This window comes from Athene noctua, chromosome Z, assembly GCF_965140245.1.
Source record: "Athene noctua chromosome Z, bAthNoc1.hap1.1, whole genome shotgun sequence".
NCBI classification, from domain to species: Eukaryota; Metazoa; Chordata; class Aves; order Strigiformes; family Strigidae; genus Athene; species Athene noctua.
Genome location: NC_134077.1, coordinates 14687046 through 14702594, shown reverse-complemented (window position 1 = coordinate 14702594; position 15549 = coordinate 14687046). Strand labels below are relative to the sequence as shown.

General features: G+C 38.3%; 1 protein-coding gene across 6 annotated transcripts in view; it reads left to right on the top strand.

Moving 5' to 3' along the window:
* Positions 1 to 13922, top strand: part of NUP155 (nucleoporin 155) — a 38456-nt gene extending 24534 nt beyond the window's left edge. For 4 of the 6 annotated variants that reach the window (XM_074931760.1, XM_074931758.1, XM_074931757.1 and 1 more), the window contains 13 exons: positions 1190 to 1381; positions 2026 to 2164; positions 2819 to 2954; positions 3384 to 3537; positions 3791 to 3895; positions 4032 to 4186; positions 7330 to 7459; positions 7725 to 7838; positions 8304 to 8424; positions 9323 to 9433; positions 10668 to 10804; positions 11498 to 11598; positions 12819 to 13921. In XM_074931760.1, coding sequence (XP_074787861.1) covers positions 1190 to 1381; positions 2026 to 2164; positions 2819 to 2954; positions 3384 to 3537; positions 3791 to 3895; positions 4032 to 4186; positions 7330 to 7459; positions 7725 to 7838; positions 8304 to 8424; positions 9323 to 9433; positions 10668 to 10804; positions 11498 to 11598; positions 12819 to 12960 — 1737 coding nt within the window. In that variant the 3' untranslated portion in view covers positions 12961 to 13921. Of the gene's footprint in view, positions 1 to 1189; positions 1382 to 2025; positions 2165 to 2818; positions 2955 to 3383; positions 3538 to 3790; positions 3896 to 4031; positions 4187 to 7329; positions 7460 to 7724; positions 7839 to 8303; positions 8425 to 9322; positions 9434 to 10667; positions 10805 to 11497; positions 11599 to 12818 lie in introns of all 6 variants that reach the window. The other 2 variants (XM_074931761.1, XM_074931763.1) reach the window with 2 other exon arrangements.
* The last annotated feature ends 1627 nt before the right edge of the window (positions 13923 to 15549 follow it).

Genomic DNA, 15549 nt, shown 5'->3' with positions numbered 1-15549 from the left:
CTCTGGGCAACCTATTCCAGTGTTCAACCACCTTTAGAGTAAAAAAGATTTTTCTTATCTTCAGATGTAATTTCCTTTTCTTCAGCTTTTGGCCATTGTGTCATGTCCTATCACTGGGCACCAGTGAGAAAAGTCTGGCTCTGCCTTCTTTACACCTTCCCATAAATATTAGTAAGTTTCCACACACTGCCTCTGAAGCCTTCTTTTCTCTAGGCTAAACAATCCGAGTTCTTTCAACCTCTCCTTTTTTGTAAAGAAGGAAACTTGCCGAACTGTGGCTGCTACTCCTATGTACCCTTTGCTAATGCTGAATTTGAATCCAGCCCTTGAGGAAGCTATTAATTTGAATCCTAGGCATTCCATCCTAGCACTTGATAGGAAAACAAATTATCTGAGAAGTTAGGAAAACAGATTATCTGAAAAGTTATATTCTTTGGTAAAAAGAACAATTTTTAAACTTTACAGATGCACAGAAGATGGAGCTCTTCACGTGATTCCTAACACAGGCAGCTTTTCTCTTGAGTTGGGCAAGGAGTTAACTCATTGTTTAACAAATGGAACCTTTTCCTCTGTCTTCAGTAGTTTTAGGTTTTTTGTAATACTATTTTCATGCTGTCAGTGATCATCCATAGACACTACTGACAATTCTACGTCAGCAAATATTCTTAATTAAAAAAAAATTCAAACACCTTCAATGTAATTTAATATAAAAAAGTATAAAGACCTCAGACTTTTAAAATTCCTCCTTTTTATGCATGTCTTTTTTTCATCTGTGACAGTACTCAGATGGTTTCCATTATTAAAAACTGACATACTCATTTTATAGGGTGTGTGTTCTGAGAGTGCCCTGTGAAGTTAGGGAAACTACAAATTCCTTTCTTACTCGCAGAGCTCTGAAACAAGTGACATAGTGAAGATGGCAGAGGAAGTCTGCTAAGAGGAATTCTCACTGTCCTTTGGTATCCAGGGGTCTAGTGACTTCACTGATAGGGCTTGCTTTATTATTTCCATTTTGCTATACAATGTGTGTTTTAAATAATGCATTTCTGTGCTGTGCACTTTAGTCACTGGTGTTTTGTGTATTTTTATTTACTGGAAACAGTTTGTTTTGCTGCTGTAACACTGTGACATCTCTAAACAGAATAACGTAAACACTTTGGTAAACTAATTAAATTCTGTCTGTCTTCAGGAACTTCAAGAACAACTGAAGATTACTGCTTTTAAAGACTTAGTAATTAGAGACCGAGAGTTGACTGGAGCACTCATTGCTTCTCTCATGAACTGTTACATCAGAGATAATGCTTCCGTGGATGGTATCATTTCCCATTTGCAAGATACCTGTCCTTTTCTTTATAGTACTGATGATGCTGTATGTTCCAAGGTAAGTGCACTTCCAGATTTTACAGCACCAAAACACAACTTTAGAACATGTTCGAATGAGGTAAGTTGGACAGCTTATAAGTCATTACAGTCAAGTCGTTCCAGGAGAAAAAGAGCTAATGCAGGAAGGTTGTGTGTGTATTTATGTCTTATAGTTGATTAATGCTGAAGATGATACAATCTCTGGTTTGCAACATTTGCAGTTATTTGTAGTGTTCATAGGGGCCCTACCTTCAGTGTGATATCTAATAAAACTGTTGTCTTGACGTTGATAAAATGTGTTCTTACTCCAGTCTTTCCTCAGCACAGTCTCTTGTTTTCTGTCTGTTGACTAGTTTCATGGAATTTGCGGAAAGATAATTGTGTTTAAGAACTTCACCTTTTGAAGCTCTTCAAAATAAATTTAAAGAAAGTATCTGGTGAAGAGAGAATGGGGAATCAGTTGGTTGCTTAAGTCTTAAGTCGTTCTCTACTGCCATTGTACAGTCTTTCTGCTGGAAACTTGGTGTTACCAAGTGCTTTGAGAGGATGATTCTACTGTTTCAGCTCTGAAGTTTGGAATAATAACTCATTAACTTAGAACAATATCCATAATCTGTTCATTATGTGTTCATGTGAATCTGTTTTTGCATCATTTGTCTTCAGGCAAATGAACTGCTTCAGCGGTCTCGACAGGCTCAAAGCAAAGTGGAAAAAGAGAAGATGCTAAGAGAATCACTGCAACAGTACCAGAAGATCAGCAATCAAGTAGACCTTGCTAACGTTTGTGCACAATATAGACAAGGTAAGAGGCAATCACTGAGCATGTTCTGGTAAATGGTTCCTGTAGTGTACTTTTGTGCCACCTTCTTTTTTGTTGTTTTCTTTACTAACTTTGGACTCATTTTGTAGTGTTTCACCATAAATAGTTTCTTAATAACTCTAACAATTAATATACATCAACCTGTTCTTGTTTAAAGCCTTTCTAGATTTCAACAACCAATTAAAAATCCCATTTCTGTATAAAAATATTCCCATCCAATTATTTCACATTGCAGCGTCCATTTGTTTCATATATGTGGTAAAAATGTTTTTAGGAAAATTGTTGGACTGTATGTAAGCAGAGGGTACTTCCACAGGTAAGGTTTTATACCAAATAGGCTGTTTTGAAAGATGGTTCTAATCCAGTTTTGTGCAGTAGAAGCTAGCACATATTTTAAATGTAGATATGACTGGTTTTAACAGTCAAGATTCAACCTCTGTACAAATATGTAACTTCAGACTTGCATATAATCCCACAGGTTAGGTACAGGCATAAACGTTTATACGATACAGACCAGAGTGAACAGGGTTTATTTTTTCTTGCTTGCTAAAATGGGAAGTGTTTGATGTCACATACCATTTTGTCATAGATTTAAAACAATAATGAACAGTGAATTTTTTTTTTTTCTTTTTTTAGTGCGTTTCTATGAGGGAGTAGTAGAACTCTCTCTTACAGCTGCTGAGAAGAAAGATCCCCAAGGTCTTGGCCTTCATTTCTATAAAAATGGAGAACCAGAAGAGGATGTTGTTGGACTCCAAGCTTTTCAAGAGAGGTGAGTTTTCAGGATACCTTATTACCATTATATGGGGTGCTTTATTTCAAGTGGCTGGAGAAGAACCTTTTGTGGGGAAGGTCTGCAGGATAATGACAAACAAGTATTTTATAACAAGGGACACAATATAGGTGTTTTTGCCCAGCATACTCTCCTTGATTATCATTAATATGGTACCAGCTTAATCTGGAACAGAGGATAAACCGATAGATGTAGAAAACATTGTAATCTGAACATTACAGAAATATTTGTTAGAAAGATGACTGAGAAGGAACTAGACTGGCAACTAGCTGACAATAATCCTTGACCTTTTCTAAATTTTAGTAATTGTATTTACAAAGACATCCAATAACACATTTGAGAAGAGTATTTCATAGACACTTGCAATGAAAATTGTGAGGCTTTTCTTTTCTTTTGCTCTATTTACAGATTGAACAGCTACAAGTGTATCACTGACACCCTTCAAGAGTTAGTGAATCAAAGTAAAGCTGCTCCTCAGTCTCCCAGTGTACCCAAAAAGCCAGGTCCTCCAGTGCTGTCATCTGACCCCAACATGCTAAGCAATGAAGAAGCAGGGCACCATGTAAGTCATGACTGCACTCCAGAAAACAGTGTGATTTGAAGTGGTGTAGAGTTTATTTTTTTAAGTTATGTACTAGTTTAGCAAAGTAGATAAAAGTTAAAATTTGTCATGAATTGGTTTCTTTATATACGGAATGTTCATAGAATTGATGTTATGCAAATAATGTGAACCTAAGTACTGCCACATACTTATTCAGTGCTTGATGAAATGTGACCACTTCTGGAATAACAGCTTTGGCCTTTTCTTCCCTTAGTTTGAACAAATGCTAAAGTTGGCTCAGCGTTCAACAGATGAACTTTTCAGTATTGCGCTTTACAACTGGTTGATACAAGTTGACTTGGCAGACAAACTGTTACAGGTGAGCTCATCTCTATACAACAGAATAATTTGTTGGAGGGTTCTACCGAACTGAAAGAGTTAATTGTAATAATGCTGACGCTTTAAAAAAAAGGAGAGAGCAAGAATTACAAATGTTAACTTTATGACTTTTGCAGGTTACTGCCCCCTTTTTGGAACCCTACCTTGTGCGGATGACCAAGATTGACCAAAACAAAGTCCGTTACATGGATTTACTGTGGAGATACTTTGAAAAAAACAGGAATTTTAGTAATGCAGCCAGAGTCTTGGCTAAGTTGGCTGACCTGCATAGGTATGAATTATGTGTGATTTATTGCATATATTGAGGTAAATGGGGAAGAAACAAACAAACAAAAATCAAAACCTTATGTGTAAGTATTATAAGAAAAGGCCAAGAAAAAGATGTTTGCTAAAATTTTTAAATGAATAGAATATATTAACTTCTAATCCAGGCTGTTATTGGAAAGAAATTATATGTTTATTCTATGTATTATACATCAACTTGAAATTATTTCTCAAGTACTATATGTTAAGTCGTCATTACACAGAATTTTATAACGCAGTAATATAACTGTGGAGTATTGGGTTGAGAAGTACACTAAAACTGAGCCTGCAACAAAAATGGGATTACATGGTTGGATTATGTCCTGCATGATTAGGGAATAGTAATCCCTGGTGGGATGACTGCTATGACTGGAGTTTTAGAATGGAGGGATACAGGCTCTTTAGGAAGGACAGGCAGAGGAGACGAGGAGGGGGTGTCACCCTTGATGTCAGTGACAGCTGGAGTGCAGGGAGCTCTGCCTGGGGATGGGTGAGGAGCCGACCGAGAGCTGATGGGTCAGGATTAAAGGGAAGGCAGGGATAGGAGATGTTATAGTGGGGGTCTGCCACAGGCCACCCAACCAGGAAGCCTGAGCAGGTGAAGCCCTCTATAGAAGATAGGAGGAGCCTCATGTTCACAGGCCCTGGTCCTCATGGGGGACTTCAACCACCCCAATATCTGCTGGAGAGAGAACACAGCAGGGCATAAGAAATCCAGGAGGTCCCTGGGATGCATTGATGATAACCTCCTTCTCCAAGTGGTAGAGGAGCCAACAAGGAGAGGTGCTATGCTGGACCTTGTTCTCAGCAACAAGGAGGGGCTGGTGGGGAGTGTGAAGCTCAAGAGCAGCCTTGGCTGCAGTGACCAAGAAATGGTGGAGTTCAAGATCCTTTGGGCATTAAGGAAGGTGCATAGCAAGCTTGTTACCCTGCACTAGAGGAGAGCAGACTTCGGCCTCTCCAGGGATCTGCTTGGCAAAGAATGTGGAGTAAAGCCTGGAGAGAAGAGGGGCCCAGAAAAGCTGGTTGCTATTCAAGGATCACCTCCTCCAAGCTCAGGAGCGATACATGTCAGCAAAGAAGCAGCCAGGTAAGAATGCCAGGAGGCATGCATGGATGAACAAGGATCTCCTGGACAATCTGAAACATAAAAAAGGAAGAGAGGGTGGAAGCAATGGCAAGTAGGCTGGGAGGAATATAGAGAAACTGTTCAAGCAGCCAGGGATCAGGTTAGGAAGACCAAAGCCCTCACAGAATTAAATCTATCCAGGGACGTCATGGGCAACAAGAAAACCTTCTATAGGTACATTGCTGATAAAAGGAAGACTAGGGAAAATGTGGGCACTCTCTGGAAGGAAGTGAGAGACCTGGTTACCCAGGACATGGAGAAAGCTGAGGTACTCAGTGACTTTTTTGCCTCGGTCTTCACTGTCAGGAGCTCCAGCCACACTGCCCAAGACACAGAATGCAAAGGCGGGGACAGGGAGAATGAAGAACTGCCCACCGTAGGAGAAGATCAGGTTTGAGACACCTAAGGAACCTGAAGGTCCATGAGACCCGATGAGATGTGTTGGTGGGTCCTGAGAGAAAGGGCGGATGAAGTGTCTAAGCCACTATCCATCATATTTGATAAGTCATGGCACTCTGGTGAAGTTCCCACTGACTGGAAAAGGGGAAACAACACCCATTTTTAAAAAGCGGAAAAAAGGAAGACCCAGGGAACTGCAGGCCAGTCAGTCTCATCTTTGTGCCTGGCAAGATCATGGAACACCCTCTCCTGGAAACTGTGAGGGCACATGTTAAATAAGGAGGTGATTGCTGACAGCCGATGTGGCTTCACTAAGGGTAAATTGTGCCTGACAAGTTTGGTGGGCTTTTACAACAGGTTTACAGTGTTGGTGGATATGGGAAGAGCAACTGACATCATCTACCTGGACTTGTGCAAAGCATTTGACACTGTCCCACACAACATCTTTGTGTCTAAATTGAGAGACACGGATTTGACACTTGGTGGATAAGGAATTGGCTAGATGGTTGCACTCAAAGAGTTGTGGTCTATGGTTTGATGTCCAAGTGGAGAACTGTGGTGAGTAGTGCTCATACTGGGAGAGGTGCTGTTTGACAGCTCTGCTGGCGACATGGACAGTGGAATTGAGTGCACCCTCAGCAAGTTTGCTGATGTCACCAAGCTGTGTGTTGCAGTCGACGTGCCGGAGGGAAGGGATGTGCCATCCAGAGGGACCTGGACAGGCTGGAGAGGTGGGCCCGTGTGAACCTCATGACCTTCATCAAGGCCAAGTGCAAGGTCCTGCACATGGGTCAGGGCAATCCCAAGCACAAATACAGACAGAGGGATGAGTGGATTGAGAGCAGCCCTGCAGAGAAGAACTTGAGAGTATTGGTGGATGGAAAACTAAATATGAGCTAGTAACGTGTGCTCACAGCCCAGAAAACCAACTGTATACTGGGCAGCATCAGGAGAAGTGTGGCCAGCAAGTCAATGGAGGGGATTCTGCTGCTCTATTCCACTCTTGTGAGACCCCACTTGTAATACAGCTTCCAGCTCTGGGGCCCCCAACATAAAAAGGACATGGACCTGTTTGATGAGGTCCAGGCTGAGAGAGTTGGGTTTGTTCAGCCTGGGGAAGGGAAGGCTCTGCTGAGACCTTATAGTGACCTTAAAGGGGGCTACAGGAGAGATGGGGAGGGACTCTTTTATCAGGAAGTGTAGGGATAGATGAGGGGTAGCAGTTTTAAACTGAAAGAGGTAGAGTTAGATTAGATGTAAGGAAGAAATTCTTTACTGTGAGTACAGTGAGACACTGGCACAGGTTTCCCACAGAAGCTGTGGCTGCCCCCTCCCTGGCAGTGTTCCAGGCCAGGCTGGACAGGGCTTGGAGCAACCTGGTCTAGGGGAAGGTGTCCCTGCCCATGGCAGGGGGGTTGGAACAAGATTCTCTTTAAGATCCCTTCCAACACAAGCCATTTTATGATTCTGTGATTTAGTAAAATCAGGGCAAATGTTATACTAATTCTCAGAGTCTAGTTAGAATAGAACTAATCATCGAATTATATTAAGTACCCATTTTAATTTGGTTATTTGTTTTGCAGCACAGAAATTTCTCTTCAGCAGCGTCTTGAATACATTGCACGTGCCATTTTGAGTGCCAAAAGTTCCACTGCCATATCCTCTATAGCTGCAGATGGTGAATTCCTACATGAACTAGAAGAGAAAATGGATGTAAGAAAAAATATTAAATCTAAGACACACCATAAATGCATTATTTCACTTCGTGTCATTGGCACATGACATTTTTACTATGAACTCTGTAGAAACAGTTTTGTGTGCTTTCTTCCCGATGTGGCAAAGTTATGCAGTTGATAGGAGACTCTGAGGTGTAAGACAGTAACATTTGTACATTTAAATTATTTAAAGTTAATTCTGGCTGTATTATTACGATTTGATTAAATTAATACAATCTTGAAATGTTTTCTTTCTAAACAAGGTTGCGAGGATCCAGCTTCAGATACAAGATACATTACAACGGCAGTATTCCCATCATTCCTCAGTGCAAGATGCAATCTCCCAGCTTGATGCTGAGCTTATGGATATAACCAAGGTGATTAAAATTTTTGTATTAAAAGTCAATTTCTCACATATGGAGGGAAAAAAATGTTTTGCAAAAAATGATCGTATGCTGACTAGGAAAACTAACGGACACTTCGGCACTCCTGGTCTCAGAATGTCTGTTAGCCTAGACTTTTTCTGTACTTTGTTATTCCTTCAATCTTTAGTAGTTTAATTTTTTCCATGTGTTTATCTTCTTCATTAAGTCTCTTAGATTTCTTCATTTATTGGGAAAATCGTTGGAAAATTAAGTATTAATTATAATTTCATATAAAATTGGAGATTGTATTTAATAAGTGAAACTAAATGTAGTAAAAAAAATCATTTAGTGTTTGACAGCAGTTACTTAAGATGCACCTTTACTAATCTGATGTCTACCATACAAAATAAAGAAAAGCTGATTTCAAAAATCTTTTTATCCTACTTGAAATGTAAAGCCTGGTAATTTTTATTTCAGCTGTATGGAGAATTTGCTGACCCTTTTAAGCTCTCAGAATGTAAGCTTGCAATTATACATTGTGCGGATCATGCTGATCCTATCTTGGTGCAAACTCTCTGGCAGGAAATCATTGAGAAAGGTAGGTCTTAATGGTAGGAATGGTACAAGCTAGAACTATAGGAAGATAGTACAATTAAAGCTTTTAAGGTGATGTGCAGCATGCTACTGATGCTGTCCAAATGAGATGCATCTTTTCTGGACTATTCTGTAACATTTTTGGTAAGCATAGTTAACTAGTAATTTGTTGATCTTACTACCTTAGGCTTGTGTGCCTAAAGGACAGGAAAGTAATAGTTTTACATATATGTTGGAGCATATTGCATGTATGGCTTGAGTAATTCTTGTTCGTAGATGCCATTATATATGGACTTCTGAATACCTGTGAAATTTTGTCTGACGGTTTTATTAGGAAATTATAATAAAAATGTTACATTTATTGTGACAAATATTAAAGAATCTTCAGGGAGTTCAGCATTTTTATAATGTTGACAGGAGTGGAAGTGTAAGGGTTTTGTCCATTTCTAGAGAAGCAGAGTAGTAGGCACAGTTTTGCAAGCCTGGCCAGTCAGCTGTGATAATCTGCCTCACCCTTTACCATGAGAGTTGGTAATTCATTCTTTCCTGGTTGGTTGTTTTTTCATTAATTTTGTGCTCCAGGTTGCCATTGTGCATATAACACAGACAGTGAGGGAAAAGCTATGTGGTAGTGAGTTTTTTGTGGGTTTGTTGTTGTTGGCTTTGTTGGTGTGGCTTGGGGGTTCTTTGGCTTTTTTTTTAAGTAGGTTTGTATGGAACTTAAAGGAAACATAAAAATTTGTGACTATATATGCATACACACCTCGAAAAGTTGTTTTTGCACTGACAGTAGTGTAAGATTTTGATGTGTTAGTACTAAATTTAAGTACCTCCGTGTAGTAATGTATAAATGTGGAATTCTTTTCTGAAGTTCTTTCTAAATTATTTCTTTTTACTTTCAGAGTTGAGCGATAGTGTGTCTCTGAGCCCCGCTGACAGAATGCAAGCCCTTAGTCTGAAGATGGTATTGCTTGGAAAGATATATGCTGGCACACCTCGTTACTTTCCTTTAGGCAAGTTGTTTAGCCAGCACAGTAAATAACATATGCAGTACCTGAATGGATCTCAGCTTTCTTTTTAGCCTCTTAAAAAAAAAAGTTTTAACCTAAGAAATGTCTGTCTCTTTTTTTTTTTTTTTTAAGGAAAGAATATTGATAATTTTGTGATACATAATTACCTTAGTAATTTTTTGCTTCAATACAGTGAAAAACTTCACAAATAATTTCAACTGTCAGTAGTGATGGAGTTGATTTTGAGGGTAGCTGCATAGTATTTTTCAGTTTTGTCCAGGAAATTAGGAACAAAGGCTTTGTGGTACTTGCTCATTATTACAGTGATTTTGACAAGGGATTGAGAAGAGTTAGACAAAAAGTAGAAATAAAATTCCTATTGGTCTCTAATTTTGTGAACACAGTATAATTGTATCATTACAAAACCATTAGTTTTTACAGGTGCAGTTTTTCCTAGAATTTATCTAGGGATTCAACCAGAATTGAGTTTTTCACCCTGAATGTGAAGTAAATGAAGCTTAGAAGGCAGCAACAGTTCTTTCTGGATGGCTGTGCAGATGCCATTTTAGAAAGCAGTAAATTCTGTTTGTATCAAATACAAAGTAAAAATGTGTATTCACACACATAGTAAGATTCTAGGCAGCCACATTTATCTGCTGTCTTTTGAAGGTATCTGCTTCTATCTTGCAGATGCTAAAAACAGAATTCAGGAGATTACAGGATCCTTTTTGGAGCTACTTTCCACTTTTGAGATGCTCACATATTTTGACAACTTGGTACTTTATAAAAACATGGAGAATATATTGTAAAATATTTTAGTATTGTAAGAGAACATTTAGTGCTGAACAATATGTTGTTGTTATTGACACTTAAACATGATAAAAGATGCAGTAGTGTTGCTGGCTATTCTAGCAAATGAAATATGTTCCTTTGTGCTGAAACAAAACTCAGTAAACATTTCTGAACAGCATAGTTCCATGGCAGAATAAAGTACTTAGTATTGAGTAATCCCTGACATGCATTACTGATAGCTTAATACCATCTTTGGAGGCAGTTACATTTTGCATGTCCTTCCCTCACTGCAGACTGGGGGCAACTGTTATGTGTGCTTCACAGGAGAAAGGTACAAATTGTGTGGAAGACAGAAGATTAAACTTTAGATCTTTCAAATGTCTTCCTTTGCTAGACTCCCATTAACAAGTTGGAATCTAAACATCCCATTATTTTTGTCCTCCAGATTTTTTAGTGCAGTTTCTAGAGCAACAGGTCTGCACTTTGAACTGGGACGTAGGTTTTGTAACATATACCATGCAAGAAATTGGAGTGCCATTGCCAAGGCTGCTTGAAGTATATGACCAGTTGTTTAAAGCACGGGTAAGGAAAATAGCCACAAAATAAAAATTTTGTTTTCAGCTACTATCAAGTTCTGTCTTTAGTGGGAAACATAAAATAATGTAAGGTGTCATAGATCAAAATATCTCTTCATATCTTTCTGTTCTTTCTTCACTCAGGCTTTTAATGCTGCTTTTTTTTTCCCTGTTGATTTTATTCACTTCAGTCCTAAAGTATGAGGAAAAATACTTTATCCTTTTACTTCACCTAAAGCTTAGGATTAAATAGTATTAGAATTGTTATGCTGCTGGAGAAACAGCATATCTTGAATGTATTAATTTTATTTGTTTCCTATTAATGACTAAAATTTGTCTAATCTATTGATGCAATAGGCATAAAGAATAGGAAGTTATATTTTTAACTTTTTGTTTCTGGAACAAACTTAAACAGAATTAAAACAAAGGTAATGGACTTGCTTCTTTTCACCCAGATTCCTTGCAGTGTAAGGAATTCAGAACTTCCTAAAATCTTACTTTACAGACTGTTAGGTAATGGTTTGGTTTGGTTTGGTACTCTAAACTCAAAATACTACTTAAATATAGACTTAATATAAAGATAGAATTCCCATTTCTCTTACATTTTTGTTATAATGAATAAATAATTACCACAGCTGACAATTTGTGTGTACACACATTTCTCTTTATCCTTCTTAATACTTTGAAATCTTTTTCTTAGGACCCATGTTGGAATAGAATGAAAAAGCCTTTACACCTTTTAGAGTGTATTCATGTATTATTATCAGGATATGTACATGATCCAAGCAGAGTACTTCAGAGGTAAGAGAGGCAACTATATCCTAGTAAATAGTGAAAAAGATAAAACATTGCACTTCAGCAATCACCAAGGGTTTTCTTCTCTTTTTTTGGTGTGAATTTAGTATTTCTTTCCTAGCAGTGATTACTGAGACTCCTCATCCAAAAACAGTTGGTAGAAATTGGCAGGGTCCTCCTTACAAACTATTTGAATAGTTTTTTCCACTTCACTGAAGATTCATGAGGTACTCAGAGGAGTATTTGTAAATTTTGGCAACATACTTCAAGAAGTAGTACAGACACATTTGAGATAATCCGGGAAAGTGGGGAAGAACAACAATCAGGCGTTTTGTGTCTGAAACAGTGAACTAGTGAACTCTTTAATTAAGAAAGGCTAGAAGCTCTGAGTTCTTGTATTAAGCAAAAGTGAAGCCTAAACATGGGGATAGGTCTTCCCAAATTATTTTTAAGAGGTTCAAGACTAAAATTCAGTCTGCAACAGGAAAGAATTTAGGTTCGATATTAGAAAAATTTTCCAGCTAAAAGAATAGTTATGTACTTGAACAAATTGCATGTGAATTATGGAATCTAGCTTTGGCAACTTTTGTGAATAGACTATACAAACTTGAGTCAGAACTGTCTTGTCTCAGAAACAACAAGCAGAACTTGGCAAAGTCTTGATAACTCTTCTAACCATAAATTTTTCTGATTCTCTTTAAAATACATGTAGATATCCCCTATTCACATACAGAGTTAATATTTTCTCACTTTTTTGGTGTTTTATGGTTAGCTACTTTAAGTACTCTAACTTATTAGAACTTCAGAGAATATTGTGTAATTTTAGTATCTACTTAGATATTAGTACCTAAATTTGTACCTAAATTTGATACTAATTTTAGTTATTTAAATGGCTACCTAAATTAATAACATATACATTGATTGTATTCATATCTAAAGTAGTAGCTAAATATTAAATATTTTACATTGTTATTAACTGTATCATGTTTTGTTTACATTTAAAATCATATGAATAGTAGTGATTCATTTATTTTCCCATTATACCTTAGTCAAAGCATTAAATTTCGAAAGTCAGTTTTTCTAATAAATGGTTAAGTACTTAAAAGTAGCTGACAGATGTTTTGCTGATATGTTATTCCATTAAGACTCAAAGAATGCTCACTTTCTATTTTAGTTGAATTCAGAAACAAAAAATAGCTTGTCATTTTTCTATGGTTTCTTTACAGGCGACAATTCACAAATGTTTGCTTGGATGCTGTTAGTTGCTACCTGGTTGAACTTCAGTCTATGAGCCCAACGCTAATGGTGCAGACTAATATTGGGAATTTTAAATCACTACAGGCTAAATTAGAACGCTTCACTGATTGACAAATACATTAACAGAATTATTAGCTCAGATAAAAGGAACTGTGAAATGCAAGTTCAGATGTCCGCGCTGAATTTCTGGAAGAACAAATCCTCAGAAACAGCTTTCGCAGAATTTCTGTCTTCTGCTGCAGTTACGAAGTTATGAAGTGGCCTGTATTTGAGCTACACAGAAGATAGCAACACGTTTTAAATGTAAATGTGACAGATGAATTCTTTTTTTAATATTACTACCAAATTGTTTAACAATAGAAAGCTGCTTTTTATACTATTGAAATAAAATCTTTCTCTTGAGGATTAAAAATATTTGCAAAATACTTTTCTTAAAGTAATGGATGTAAAATCCTAGGTGAGTCATGTAAATGTGGTCATACCAGGAAGTAGTGATGCAGTCATAACTCTGCATGAGTTTATTGGCAGATCTTTCAATGACAAAGATGATAATAATTTCATAACTGTCACTTTAAACACAGCCTGCCTTTGTAAATAGAATGTTTGGTATTAAATTGCAGAAACTACCAATCTAATCTGTTTTGCAAGTGGAAGAACAGTATTATAAACCCATCCAATTATTTTCTCTATTTTAATAAATGCGTTAAAATCAAATAAAGAAGTCAGTAAGTGACTTCTGTCTACTTCAATTACACGCACACAAGCACAAAATTGTGTATATTCCTTAAGAGGAGCAAAGCTGATGCATCACCCCATATGCATGCTTCCTAAAATGTTAAAATCTCATGCTACAAGGAAATTTGCGTTGTCTCTGTTTTACTGATATGCATTGTGCACATACTCAACAACATAAACTGCATAATGTGCACAAGAAATTTTAAGTTCTTGCTGGGCTTCAGTCTTTCTCAACTAACTTCTTCATATAAGTAGCTAATCAGAGAGTTTAGAGATATTTTTAATGGGGGAAAGAAGCACATGTCTTTATGCCTACAGAGTAGATTAATGTTTTCTTCCAGGAGAATGAGTAGATAACACATACCACAGGTGTTCAAGAACAGAAAAAAAGAAGTATGGATTAAGACAGTTATTTATGTGCAGGTTATCTATTTGGAGGCTTTACTACCAGATGTGATTACTATGCTGTAAAAGTTTAATTTGAAGTACAGCCATTAAATTTCTTTTCCTGTGAACTTCCAGGTACATTCTGATGATTTTCAGCCAGAGAATGCACCCAGTGAAGTATATGTAAATTAAAAGATCTGTTTACCACTTGTTAGATCAAAATAGAGCTGAAATCTTAATACTGGCTTTTCTGTCAGTGTTGAAATTTCCTCAGAAAGTATTTAGAGTAGTTACTCTATGTCATGGGAAAAAATTTGCATCTTTCCAGATAAAGTATACTATCTTTAGATATTACAAGTAATTTTCTGCTGATAGCTGTGTTTCACTCTGAGGACGCCATATACACTTACCCCAGTATTGTTTATTACAGTTGTTCATAATGCTGTACAAGTGATAGACTGAGGTCTTGCCTCATACATTTTTTATTTCTAAACTCTAATATTTGCACAAGAGTATGTTGTGTTGAGTCATATTCTGTAAACTAGGTAAACAGATTTCAGATCTGGAGAAATAACTGAGAAGTTTGAAACAGGCACATGTCACAGATTTGAGTTTCAGTGATTTTTTTCCCCCTCCCATTAATAGAATGCCTCTGACAATATTATGAGTTTTTCGAAGTGTATTTCAAAGCATATCAAGAGTTATCTCTGGTATTTTCAGATAATTTGAGGTAATTTCAGTGTAGACATTGCCTTTTGTTTTCATAGCAGTTGCTCTGCTCTCAAATGGAGAAAGGGTATTTGGAGCAATGTAGAAACCTGAGATCAGAGGGTGGATTAATGTAGTTGATTAAACAAATGGTGATGGATACAGTGAAGTAACTGACCAACATGAGCGTGAACCACTTAATTAACAAAACTATGAACAATTGGATTACTTTTGTTGGTTATATTTGGTGTTTTCCATCTGTATGTTACTCGGTCACGATTGCAGTTAAGGTAAAAAGGGACTTGGTTTAAGGTGGTTTGAGGGACAAGAGCCAGTTTGAGGGAAGAGCTGCTTTATGGGATTCAGGCATTTCTTCAAGGTGGTGGAACAAGTAAGTGCTCACTCTACTTATTTCACCTAAATTCCTGTATTTGATAGGGAGCGTTGGTCTCTTACAGCTGTGTTTCCTACTTCCCCTCACCATCTCCGACTACCAACGACGATGCAAACCGTGCCGTACGGGCCCGCAGCAGCCTGCCCGACTGCCGCCGGGCTGTCGCCACAGGGCAGAGGACAGGTGCGCGGCTTTCCCCGCTGAGGGAGAGGTGCCCAACACGTCTCCGCGGGCAGTTTTCTCCAAACGCGTGAGACTCCCCCCAGCCTCTCGGGTCAGCAGGTTCGGAGGCGAAGGCGCAGAGGGCAGCCGCGGGCTGGGCCCGGCCGGGGGACGCGGGGCGCTCAACGCAGACCCGCTCCCCGGGGGGTCCCGCCGCCCCCGCGGCCGGGCGGGAGCTGCCGGGCGGGGGCCATCGGCCGGCGGGAGCCATCGGTCGGGCGGGGGCCATCGGGCGGGCGGGGGCCATCGGCCGG